This window comes from Manis pentadactyla, chromosome 9 (assembly GCF_030020395.1).
Source record: "Manis pentadactyla isolate mManPen7 chromosome 9, mManPen7.hap1, whole genome shotgun sequence".
Lineage (NCBI taxonomy): Eukaryota > Metazoa > Chordata > Mammalia > Pholidota > Manidae > Manis > Manis pentadactyla.
The window spans coordinates 90186356-90199912 of NC_080027.1; the positions used below are offsets into that span (position 1 = coordinate 90186356).

The window sequence follows — 13557 nt, forward strand, 5'->3', positions numbered from 1 at the left end:
CAGATGTTAAAAATTTTATTGAAGAATATTTGTCATTAAGTGATAAAGACATTAACTGAAGAGAGCAAGCTATAAAATTATGTTAGCAGTATGTTCCCCATTTAGTAATAAATGCATGTATGGATAGGAAACAAGATTAGAAGGATATATACTAAATTGTTAATATGCATCATCGCTGTTTGGTGGAATTTCAAGTGGCTTCTTTTTGCTTGTATTAAAAATTCCTACAACGAATAATATATTTTATAATAAGGAAAAAATGTTATTAAAAATTTTTTTTTATTAAGGTATTATTGATTACACTCTTATGAAGGTTTCACATGAAAAAACAATGTGGTTACCACATTTACCCATATTATCAAGTTCCCACCTATACCCCAATGCAGTTACTGTCCATCAGTGTAGTAAGATGCCACAGATTCACTATTTGCCTTCTCTGTGCTACACTGTTTTCCCCGTGATCCCCAACACCATGTGAACTAAGCATAAGACCCTTCAATCCCCTTCTCCCTCCCTCCCCACCCGCCCTCCCACACCCCTCCCCTTTAGTAACCACTAGTCCCTTCTTGGAGTCTGTGAGTCTGCTGCTGTTTTGTTCCTTCAATTTTGCTTTGTCATCATACTCCACAAATGAGGGAAATCTTTTGGCACTTGTCTTTCTCCACCTGGCTTATTTCACTGACCATAATGTCCTCCAGCTCCATCCATGTTGTTGCAAATGGTAGGATTTGTTTCTTATGGCTGAATAGCATTGTGTATATATGCCACATCTTCTTTATCCATTCATCTACTGATGGACACTTAGGTTGCTTCCATATCTTGGCTGTTGTAAAAAGTGCTGCGATAAACATAGGGGTGCACATGTCTTTTTGAGTTTGAGAACTTGTATTCTTTGGGTAAATTCCAAGGAGTGGGATTCCCGGGTCAAATGGTATTTCTATTTTTAGTTTTTTGAGGAACCTCCATATTGCTTTCCATAGTGGTTGAACTAGCTTACATTCCCACCAGCAGTGTAGGAGGGTTCTCCTTTCTCTGCATCCTCGCCAGCGTTTGTTCGTAGTCTTTTCGATGCTGGCCATCCTAACTGGTGTGAGGTGATACCTCACTGTGGTTTTAATTTGCATTTCCATGATGAACAGATGTGGAGCATCTTCTCATGTCCGTTGGCCATCTGAATTTCTTCTTTGGCAAAGTGTCTCTTCATATCCTCTGCCCATTTGTTAATCAGGTTATTTGCTTTTTGGTTGTTGAGGCATGTAAGTAAAAATGTTATTTTTTTTTTTTTTTTTTTTTTTTTTTAGATAATTATTTTTTATTGAAGGGTAGTTGACACACAGTATTACATTACATTAGTTTCAGGTGTACAACACAGTGATTCAACATTTATATACATGATAATTCTAAGTACCAGCTATCACCATACCAAGTTGTTACAATATTTTGACTATATTCCTTATGCTATACATTACATCCCGGTTGCTTATTTATTTTACAATTGGAAGTGTGTACTTTTTCTTGGTTGTTGTTGTTAGGGCATCTCTCATTTTTATTGATCAAATGGTTGTTAACAACAATAAAATTCTGTATAGGGGAGTCAATGCTCAATGCACAATCATTAATCCACCCCAAGCCTAATTTTCGTCAGTCTCCAATCTTCTGAAGCATAACGAACAAGTTCTTACATGGAGAACAAATTCTTACATAGTGTATAAGTTACATGGTGAACAGTACAAGGGCAGTCATCACAGAAACTTTTGGTTTTGCTCATGCATTATGAACTATAAACAGTCAGTTCAAATATGAATACACAAAAAATGTTATTTTTTAAAAAGAATATTGTCCCTGTTCTCAGAGACTTAAAGTTTAAATATAGTCTCCTGAACCAATTCATTCTTCCCAGTGACCAATTGGTAGTTTCAAGTTGGTTAAGAAATTGTTCTTTAAAGATCTTGTAGGCTTTTGCTGTGCTTTTCAAAAGACCAGTAGAATTCTGACCACTATCACTATATGTTTTGGAAACAAGATCTTTTCTGGCTTTTAGTTGTATCAAGAGAGATGACAGGATTGGTGATGGTACAACATAAATTCTTGAAGACATTAGATTGTGCTGTTTGAGGAAAGATAAAAGTTAAAATTAATACTTAGTCTGAACAGGAAACCTGATGAATAAAATAAAACATTTGCAGTGTTATTCATATTAATTCTGACATCCTATAACTACTGATAGCTTTTAAAAGAATATAATTTTGGCAACATTTTAAAGGAAGTGTTTTATGAGTGAGAACCTGAAAGCACCTAGCAGGTCCTCGCACATGGGTTGTGGTAAAAGTTGGATCCATACATGAATGTTTACAGTGGAGAGTTAGGGACCCAATTACAGAGACTGTTTATAAAATTCTGAAAAGTTCTAAGTAAATAATTACTGACTAGATTAGCTTTGGACCTACAGTCCAATGTACTGCCTTTTTCTTAGTGATAATTTCAGGACAGAACATTGGCTTTTAAGAGGCCATAATTTTACTGACAGTAGTCTGCTCTTTTGTCCAGACTTTTCTCTCTCTCTCTCTCTCTCTCAAACAGCTTTATTGAGATAAAATTTATATACCATACTATTCATCCATTCAAAGCAATAGTTCAGTTTTATGCAACTATCATCAGTCTAATTTTCGGACATGTGTCACCCCAAAAAGAAACCCTGTACTAGTTAGCAGTTGTTCCCTCCACTCCCCGCCAGCCCCACCAAAGTAACCACTAATTTTTTTGTGTGTAAATTTGCCTTCATATAAATGGAATCAAACAAACTTGTGGTCTTTTGTGACTGGCTTCACTTAGCATAATGTATTCAGGGCTCAACCATATTGTAGCATGTATCAGTCCATCATTTCTGTTTGTTGTTGGATAATGGTCCATTGTACAGGTATACCACATTTTATTTATCCAGTCATCAGTTGATGGACATTTGGGTTGTTTTCACTTTTTGGCTACTGTGGATAATGTTGCTGTGAACATTCATACACAAGTTTTTGTGTGGATGTTTGTTTTCATTTCTCTTGGGTATATACCCTAGGAGTGGAATTGCTAAGTCACGGTATAACTTATGTTTTAACTTTTTGAGGGACTGCCAAATTGTTTTCCAAAGTAGCTATACCATTGTATATTCCCATCAGCAGTGAATGCAGACATCATCTTTAGATGCAATCTCTGCATTTTCTTTCTTATCAGAAGATAAAGGAAATGTGTACTATATACTATTTTTATGCTGTCTAATTTGACTTAAAGACTGTCAACTTCCTTTATGACTTAAACAATATTAAATAAAACTTCTGTTTGCTTCTTTAGGTCTGTCATCTGACCCCAAGCCTATGGTAAGAAATCTTTATATCTTGAGAGCCAAATCTTAAGTCTACAGTTTTAAAGCTGTAGATGATATGTGCCCTAGATGATATGTGTTTGCTGACATTTGTTTTCAGTACATTGTTTTATGTCCTAAATAAAAAGAATTGTTGGAGGTACTGAGAGGTCAGAAAAATTGCCACATTTTCAAAGTCACTACAGACATTTTCTTTCCATTCTTGAAAAAATAGATTTAGTTAGCTAGAGTCCATATAAGTCTTTTATGGTATAGGAGGTTAGGCCTTGTCCATTGGCTTCGGATATTGTGTAGTTCTTAATTAGCACAAGAGAATCTGTGGAAGCAGGTATAAGTTCCATTTGTAGATACTGGTATTTTTAAACACAACCTAACCAATATGAAGTCAGAGAATAAAGACTGGTAGAGTAAGATGCCTTCTGAACATGGTGATTAGTTGGCATGTGTAGAAAGTGGAAAAAAAATGTGTGGTGAAATATGTTCAGCTTTATGAAATCCTGCTCTTGAAGTTATAGTTGAATATTGATAAGTGAGGGTGAAATATTATAGTAGTAGTAATAGTGAAAATGTCCCAACTATCTTTATAATAATAAGTCTTATATGTCAAGGCTTCCAAGAAAAAGGAAGGAAGGAAATTGAATTGGATGCTGATGGCAGATTTGTCTTTTGAAGGAGGGAGAGTTGCAGTTATAGTTCCTCTTTGCTAGGAAATAGTTAAGAACTAGTTGCAGAGACTTTGTATAGAAATTAGTGATTTGGGTTTGTGAATGATGGACTTGTTTAGAGGTGATGATTTAGACGTTCGTTTGCTTTTTCAAATAGTGCTTGACCCACTTTGATCCTAAACCTCCTTAGGTTCTGGCCACCTTAGATGAATGAAGGAGGCAGGGCTGAATCTTTCACTGCATTCCAGAAGAGGCCTTTTAATAATTAGTAGCATGGATGGTACTGCCTAGTTTTATAATTTGACACATAGGGTATCTTTGATGTTGTAGGCTTATTTGAATGCTTAGCTTTGGATCATAGTTTCTGCCTTCTGTATTTTCGGTTCTTTTTCTTTTTAATACCATTTTTTCCCTTATGTTTTTGTAGGTTAACCTGGATAAACTAAAGGAAAGAGCTCAAAGATTTGGTTTGAATGTCTCTTCAATCTCCAGAAGGGTAAGGTACTGTTTTTGCAACATGGGAAGTAGCTTGAGGGTTACATAGGTTGAAAATGGCTATGGTGAGATTGTAGCTGGCCATTCAGCACTTGGTTTCACAAAATCCTTTGACTGTCACCTCCCCTCACTGACTGCTGATTACATTATAGGGATTGTTTCACAAAGCTAATTGTTTCTTTCCACAGATTGTTTTCATAGTTTCCACCCAGGTTATTAGAGCATGGTCTATATTCCTCTTGGTTAAGATGTTGAATTCAGTGATGTTAAAACTTGTTGCATCTGCTTTAACTTCTAATATAGGCATAATGGAAATTATATAATCAGGAGAAGACAGTCCTGTCTTTAGGTCAGAGAACCCTAGAAACAAAATTTGGAGATTCTGGGTAACAAAAATGAGAAAGTTATTTCATTCTTTCTGCCACTATGCTAACTGGTATTACTTAGTTTATAAAGAAGCTGACTTTGTTGACACCATGCTTTCTGGGGCAGTCAGCCCTACTGAGCATTTTGTGTTTAGAGTTTTGCTAGGCACATCAGAGAAAATGCTAGTCCCCATATCCTCTTCCTGTCTGTTCTGTGAGAATGGTAGAGCTTTTGGGGCTGTTGCAGTGGTGGCAGGGTAGAGGGAAGACTCTCAAACCAGAAAAACCATCATAAAATCATTTCCCACTTGAGTATGGAAGCATTTAGCTCTCTGGAAATCAGTTAGACAAAACTGTCCTATATTTTTGCTAAAGAGAAAAAAAAAACTTGAGCACTAAAAAGTAACCACTTGTTTTGCCTCTGTGGGACTGATAATCTTGTGTACAACTATGCTCTATCTTCCTTCCCTTTAGGTTACATTTTTTAATGTTTACCAGAAATACAACACCAGGTCTGTTTGCCCAGCTTGATGCTAAGACCATAGATGATCAGTAGGAGAATTTGCTCATTTGTATGAAATAAAAAAGATTTAGGAGTTGAGAGGTGGGCAGAGTATGTAATTCTTAACTGCATGCAGCTTGATTGGGAAGAATTATTTTAAGCCAAAAATCATTTGTGTTTTGCTAAATGGCCAAGGGGAAGGATTCCTTAGATCTGTGGCCCTCGTTCTCATCTGTCTCCTTTTTAGGTGTGTCTGAGAATCTCAGCAATAACTTTATTCTTCTAGAGAATTGTGTCTATGTGTCCCATCAAAATTAAAAAAATTGAACATTGTATCTCCTACTACTTAGCTCATATATATACATTCCGGAGAGGAATTTGTCCCTCAGTCTCTACTGTCCACTGGAATTATTTTGGTAGCATTTCATTACAGGGGTAATGTTCTCTTTCTCTACCCTTCCTTACAATCTTCATATTTGACCTGTTTCATTTTTAGTCCACAGGGGGGCTATGTAAAACATGAAGAGATACATTTATAATTAATTTTGTGACTGAACACATTACTTATCATCTTTTGTCCTCATTTATAAAACTGGGGGTAATACCTAAAATCCAGGTGAGGAGTAAATAACTGTTATTTGAAATTATTATAACAGTGACACTTTGGCCCTCAATGAATGTTAGTTTTCTTCCTTTCTTAGTTCAGTTCTGTTGGCCAACTGGCTTTATGACTTTGAGTCAACTAACTTCTGTGATTTTATTGATAATCGGTGAGATTTCTGTTCCCATTTTAAATCTCTGAAGGGTTGTGATCAGATAATGGGAATTGGCAGAAATCTGACTGAGAGTCCTGTTCTCTAATAACATTCTTTGTCACATATGCTCTAGCATAGTACTTTTCAAATTCAGTGGCAAAGGGCTAATTTTTAAAACTTCCAAATTCATTGCAGAGTGGTACTTTTTGTAAAATACAAAAATGTCACAGCAATGTCACACTACTCTAGAAGTTTCTAAAAATACTTTCAATTTCTGGACTTACTACACAGTGGTAACAACAGTTTGGGGATCAGCACCAGGGGGCAAACCATATTTTGAATAACACCGTACTAGAATATATATGATTTTTTTCCAAGGACTATTTTGCTTGGAGGTTTGTGACTTTTTGAGATGTCCTCTTTGAGTATAGGTTCCATTTACAGAAATCATAAAGCCCGATTTTCAGAATAATTCTAACAGTTTGCTCTGCTTGCCCCATAAACCATTAAAATGTCCCAGAAATGCTGAAATTTTGCTGTCCACCATTGTCCAATAGAACTTTTGTGATGATGGAAATATTCTATAGAATATTTTTCTATTGAATAATCTATTATGTAGCATAGTGGTTACTAGCCACATGTGGTTATTTATTAGCTTGTGTGACTGAGGAACTGAATTTTTAATTAATATAAATTTAAATAGTCAACATCTATATTGGACAGCTGAGGTTTAGCTTGTATTTCCCACACAGTTTTCACACTTGGAAATAGCAGAGCATAGAAATTCTTTATCAGAGCACATATCTAGACCACTGTGTCTGTAGTGCAGAATTTTTTAGTACTTGTAGAATATAAGCAGTCTCAGAGTGAATCTGTGGAGGGAAAAAAAACTTGAGGAAAGGGAGTAAGAGATAAGAAAAAAAGGTATTCTTTTTTTTCAAGTAGCTTTTTTTTTTGGAACTTAGTTTTTCTAGACCCAAATCCTGAAATTGCAGCTGGCTACATTTCTTGGTGAGAGTTCCCTGGTTCCGAGTCTTGTGTTTAGCTGTTCTCTATCCCCAGAGATGATTTGCCACCTAGTATTTGGTTGTTTGGCCAAGGTTAGTGACACGGTTAAATTTATATTTATGGAACAGCCAGGTCAGCACACCTCTCTCCACCTTGTCCTGGGGTTCTGTCTTTTTTATTATACCTCCTCCTATAAATTTGGTTACTGACTTTAAGTTTTACAGTTTTCTAAGTACAAATCTCATCTGGTTAGATATGGTACAAATAGCGGAGGTTAGCAGGTGGCGTGGATCTCTTCTTCATCCTAGTATCCTGAACAGGGAATGGGAAACTGACTTTCTGTCATCTACATTGTGTGGGGTTTGTTTGCTTGACTCAGCTTAAGGCCCTGATTGCTTGTTGACTTTTCTTCAGTAGATTCCACTGCAGACCAGTGTATGAAAGATAAAAAGAGAAAGAGTGTAAGAGGAAGTGAGCCATAGATCAGTAGTGTTTACAGCTGAGTTATTTTAACTGTCATACTCTGATCACCAAATCTTATTTTAGATTTATGGCTTGAACAAATGACCAGTTTGAGGGCACTAAATCTCTGCTATACTTCCTAGGCTGACTTCTGCAGAACTGCTCATGTATTTCAGTTTTCAGCTTCACTTGTACACTATACACATTAGGCAGCACACAGAAACTTAAAGAAATCTGGCATTCTTCCCCAGCTCAGTCATCTTCCCCTTTTCCCTCTGTCCAAGAAAGGCTTGTCTGTTCATGTTTCCAACTCAAGTCTCAGTGAATAGAATTCTGTTGGTTTAGGATAATGGGAATTGACAGAGCAAAGAATGGCATTGGCATTTATAGACATTTTTTACACAAGAGGCTGTAAATTGTTCCTTCCAACTCTTTGGACTATCTGAGGATAGAATGGCATGCCTTTTCTCATATGAGCCTCATGGTGACTATGGGCTGAGAAACCTCCCACCCCCTTAAACAAAACAAAACCCAAATAAATAACTCTGCTTGGTTGGTTATGATGGATCACCAGCTAGGTTTTCAGTCCTGTGCTTGGCTGATTGGTTTTTCTGTCAGTTAGTTTTCCGTGTCTCCCAAGAGAAGCAGTGTTTGGGTCAGTCCTGTTGAAGGACTTGGCCTGATGCATAAGAAACTCATCTCTGAAAGGAATGAGAGATGGATAAAGGGAGTAGATGGGAAGCCAGCTCAGTGAATATATGATATTCAAAGCACATTAGTTTTAGTGAAAACTAAGTTTGGGCTTAGAGTTATCGTGTTAAATGATGTAGTTAATTTCAGTGTATTTCCCTCTGCCCCCTCCCCTGCAATTTTGGCACATTTGGGAAAGTGAAACTTGATACTTTAGGAAGTTAGGAAGTTACAGAAAATCCTGCTAGGTAAGTATTTAAAAACAAAAATAGACAGGAGCCAAGATGGCAGCGTGGGTAGGGCAGCAGAAATCTCCTCCCAAAACCATATATATTTTTGAAAATACAACAAATACAACTATTCCTAAAAGAGACCAGAAGATATAGTACAACAGCCAGGCTACATCTACACCTGCAAGAACCCAGTGCCTCACGAATCAGGTAAGATACAAGCCATGGCCCGGGAGGACCTGAGCGCGCACCCCACCCCCACTCCCCGGCAGTCGGAGAGGAGTCAGAGCGGGGAGGGAATGGGAGCCCAGGACTGCTAAATACCCAGCCCTAGTCATCCACACTGGGAGCGCAGACACACAGTGTGTGGTATGCTGGATACTAGGAAAACGGAATAGTAAAACTTGCGTGCGGGGCCTCACAGCTAGACGGAAGCATCCTGGCACACTCAGCCCAGCAGCTGGGAATCCCGGGGAACTCCGGGCACCCTAACCTCCTGGGCGGCAGCGCAGCTATGAGGGCCCTCATAGCAATAAACAGCCTCCCGCCCGTTCCTCTTCCGGCATGCCCCGCCATAGGGGAGTAGCAGCCTGAGACCGGCCATGCCCACAGCAGCTGGGCAGAGCCTCCTCCACAGCTGCCTGGGCCAGACACAGAGGCCCCGTCGGTGTGCAGCTGCACAGCATAAGCCGCTAGGGGTTGCCATTCTCACAGGAAGGGAAGGTGACAGGCAAGAAGGAAGGGACTTTGTTCTCCCAGCTGACACATGCGCCAACTGCGTACGACTACCTCTATTGCCGTGAAAAGGCAGAAGAATTTGATACAGACAAAAATAACTCAGACATCCTCTGAGAGGGAACCCGGGGAGGTAGATTTAACCAATCCTCCTGAAAGAGAATTCAAAATAAAGGTCATAACCATGCTGATGGAGATGCAGAGAAAAATGCAAGAGCTAGTGGATAAAGTTGGGAGGAAGAACACAGAAATAAAAAAATCTCTGGAAGGACTTAAAGCAGAATGGACGAGGTGCAAGAGGCTGTTAGTGGAATAGAATCAGAGAACAGGAATGCAGAGAAGCTGATGCAGAGAGAGATAAAAGGATCTCCAGGAGTGAAAGAATATGAAGAGAACTGTGTGACCAATCCAAACAGAACGATATCCACATTATAGGGGTACCAGAAGAAGAGAGAGAAAAAGGGATAGAAAGTATCTTTGAAGAAATAATTGCTGAAAACTTCCCCAAACTGGAGGGGAAATAGTTGCTCAGATGACGAAAGCACACAGAATTCCCAACAGAAGGGACCCAAAGGGGACAAAACCAAGACACATAATAATTAAAATGGCAAAGATCAAGAACAAGGACAGACTATGAAAGGCAGCCAGAGATAAAAGGTCACCTACAAAGGAAAACCCATCAGGCTATAATCAGACTTCTCAAAAGAAACTTACAGGCCAGAAGAGAATGGCATGATATATTTAATGCAGTGAAACAGAAGGGGCTTGAACCAAGAATACTATATCCAACACGATTATCATTTAAATATGAAGGAGGGATGAAACAATTCCCAGACAAGCAAAAGTTGAGGGAATTTGCCTCCCACAAACCACCTGTACAAGGTATTCTAGAGGGACTGTTCTAGATGGAAGCACTCCTTCGGCTAAATAGATGTCACCAGAGAAACTAAAATCACAGCAAAGAAAGCAGACCAAACAAATATACTAACTAAAGGCTAAAAAATAAAATCAACTACCAACAAAGGCAGTCAGAGGAAACACAGAAGAGCACAGAATAAAACACCCAACATATAAAGAATGGAGGAGGAGGAATAAGAAGGGAGGAAATAAAGAATCATCAGATGGTATTTATAATAGCTCAATAAGCGAGTTAAATTAGACAGAAAGGTAGTAAAGAAGCTAATCTTGAACCATTGGTAACCACGAATCTAAAGCCTGCAATGGCAGTAAGTACATATGTTTCAATAATCACTATAAATGTAAATGGACTGAATGCACCAATCAAAAGACATAGTAATAGAATGGATAAAAAAGCAAGACCCATCAATATGCTGCTTACAAGAGACTCACCTCAAACCCAAAGACATGCACAGACTAAAAGTCAAGGGATGGAAAAAGATACCTCATGCCAAAAATGGGGAGAAAAAAGCAGGTGCTGCAGTACTAGTATCAGACAAAATAGACTTCAAAATACAGAAAGTAACGAGATAAAGAAGGACATTACATAATGATAAAGTGCTCAGTCCAACAAGAGGATATAACCATTATACACATATATGCACCCAATACTGGAGCACCAATATATTTGAAACAAATACTAACAGAATTAAAGGAGGAAATGGGATGCAATGCATTCATTTTAGAAGACTTCAACACACCACTCACTCCAAAGGACAGATCCACCAGACAGAAAATAAGTAAGGATACGGAGACACTGAACAACACACTAGAACAGATGGACCTAATAGACATCTATGGAACTCAACACCCAAATGCAGCAGGGTACACATTCTTCCCAAGTGCACATGGAACATTCTCCAGAATAGACCATATACTAGTCCACAAAAAGAGTGTCAGTAAATTCAAAAAGATTGAAATTCTACCAACCAACTTCTCAGACCACAAAGGCATAAAACTAGAAATAAGTTGTACAAAGCAAAAAGGCTCACAAACACACGGAGGCTTAACCTGCTCCTAAATAATCAATGGATCAACGACCAAATTAAAATAGAGATCAAGCAATATATGGAAACAAATGCCAACAACAGCACAAAGCCCCAACTTCTGTGGGACACAGCGAAAGCAGTCTTCAGAGGACAGTATATAGCAATCCAGGCACATTTAAAGAAGGAAGAACAATCCCAAATGAACAGTCTAACGTCACAATTCTTGAAATTGGAAAAAGAAGAACAAATGAGGACTAAAGTCAGCAGAAGGAGGGACATAATAAAGACCAGAGAAGAAATAAATAAAATTGAGAAGAATAAAATAATAGAAAAAATCAGTGAAACCAGGAGGTGGTTCTTTGAGAAAATAAACAAAATAGATAAGCCTCTAACCAGACTTATTAAGAGAAAAAGACAATCAACACACATAAACAGAATCAGTAACAAGAAAGGAAAAATCACGATGGACCCCACAAATACAAAGAATTATTAGAGAATACTGTGAAAACCTATATGCTAACAAGCTGGAAAACCTAGAAGAAATGGACAACTTACTAGAAAAATACAATTTTCTAAGACCGACCAAGGAAGAAACAGAAAATCTGAACAGACCAACTACCAGCAATGAAATTGAAGCAGTAAGTAAAAAACTACCCAAGAGCAAAACCCCTGGGCCAGATGGATTTACCTCGGAATTTTATCAGACATACAGAGAAGACATAATATCCATTCTTCTTAAAGTTTTCCAAAAAATAGAACAGGAGAGAATACTTCCAAACTCATTCTATGAAGCCAGCATCACCCTAATACCAAAACCAGGCAAGGACTGCACCAAAAAAGAAAATTACAGATGAATATCCCTGATGAACATAGATGTAAAAATACTCAACAAAATATTAGCAAACCGAATTCAAAAATACATCAAGAGGATCATACACCATGACCAAGTGGTATTCATCTCAGGGATGCAGTATGGTACAACATTCGAAAATCCATCAACATCATCCACCACATAAACAAAAAGAAGGACAAAAACCACGTGATCATATTCATAGATGCTGAAAAAGCATTTGACAAAATTCTACATCCATTCATGATAAAACTCTCAACAAAATTGGTATAGAGGACAAGTACCTCAACATAATAAAGGCCATATATGATAAACCCACAGCCAGCATTATACTTAACAGTGAGAAGCTGAAAGCTTTTCCCCTAAGATTGGGAACAAGACAAGGATGCCCACTTTCCCTGCTTTTATTCAACATAGTACTGGAGGTCCTAGCCATGGCAATCAGACCTAATCAGTAATCTGTTTCATTTCTCTACAGTAATGATGAACTTGTGGAAAGAGAAATCAGAAAGAAATAAAAGGCATCCAGATTGGTAAGGAAGCCAAACTGTCGATGTTTGCAGACTACATGATATTGTACATAAAAAACCCTAAAGAATCCACTCCAAAACTACTAGAACTAATATCTTAATTCAGCAAAGTTGCAGGATACAAAATTAATTCACAGAAATCTGTGGCTTTCCTATATACTAACGATGAACTAGCAGAAAGAGAAATCTGGAAAACAATTCCTTTCACAACTGCATCAGAAAGAATAAAATACCTAGGAATAAACCTAACCAAGGAAGTGAAAGACCTGTACCCTGAAAACTACAAGACACTCTTAAGAGAAATTAAAGAAGACACTAACAAATGGAAACTCATTCCATGCTTTTGGTTAGGAAGAATTAATATTGTCAAAATAGCCATCTTGCCTAAAGCAATCTACAGATTTAATGCAATGCTTATCAAAATACCAACAACATTCTTCAACAAACTGGAACAAATAGTTTTAAAATTCATATGGAACCACAAAAGACCCAGAATAGCCAAAGCAATCCTCAGAAGGAAGAATAAAGCAGGGGGCCTCGCTTCCCAACTTCAAGCTCTACTACAAAGCCACAGTAATCAAGACAATTTGGAATGGCACAAGAACAGAGCCACAGACCAATGGAACAGAATAGAGACTCCAAACATTAACCCAAACATATATGGTCAATTGATATTTGATAAAGGAGTCATGGACATCCAATGGGGAAATGACAACCTCTTCAAGAGTTGGTGTTGGCAAAACTGGACACCTACATGTAAGAGAATGAAACGGGATCACTGTCTAACCCTATACACAAAAGTAAATTTGAAGTGGAGCAAAGACCTGAATGTAAGTCATGAAACCATAAAACTCTTAGAAAAAAACATAGGCAGAAATCTCCAGGACATAAACATGAGTGACTTCTTCATGAACATATCTCCCCGGGCAAGGGAAACAAAAGCAAAAATGAACA

The 13557-nt window shown here is 37.9% G+C and overlaps 1 protein-coding gene across 4 annotated transcripts in view; it reads left to right on the plus strand.

The window, feature by feature from the left end:
• SARNP (SAP domain containing ribonucleoprotein) overlaps nucleotides 1-13557 on the plus strand; it is a 65127-nt gene that overhangs the window by 15011 nt on the left and 36559 nt on the right. For all 4 annotated transcript variants that reach the window (XR_005031330.2, XM_036918331.2, XM_036918332.2 and 1 more), the window contains exons 8-9: nucleotides 3340-3365; nucleotides 4463-4531. Coding sequence is in view for 3 of the 4 variants with exons in the window: in XM_036918331.2 (XP_036774226.2) it covers nucleotides 3340-3365; nucleotides 4463-4531 (95 nt within the window). In the remaining variant the exon portion in view is untranslated. The remainder of the gene's footprint in view (nucleotides 1-3339; nucleotides 3366-4462; nucleotides 4532-13557) is intronic.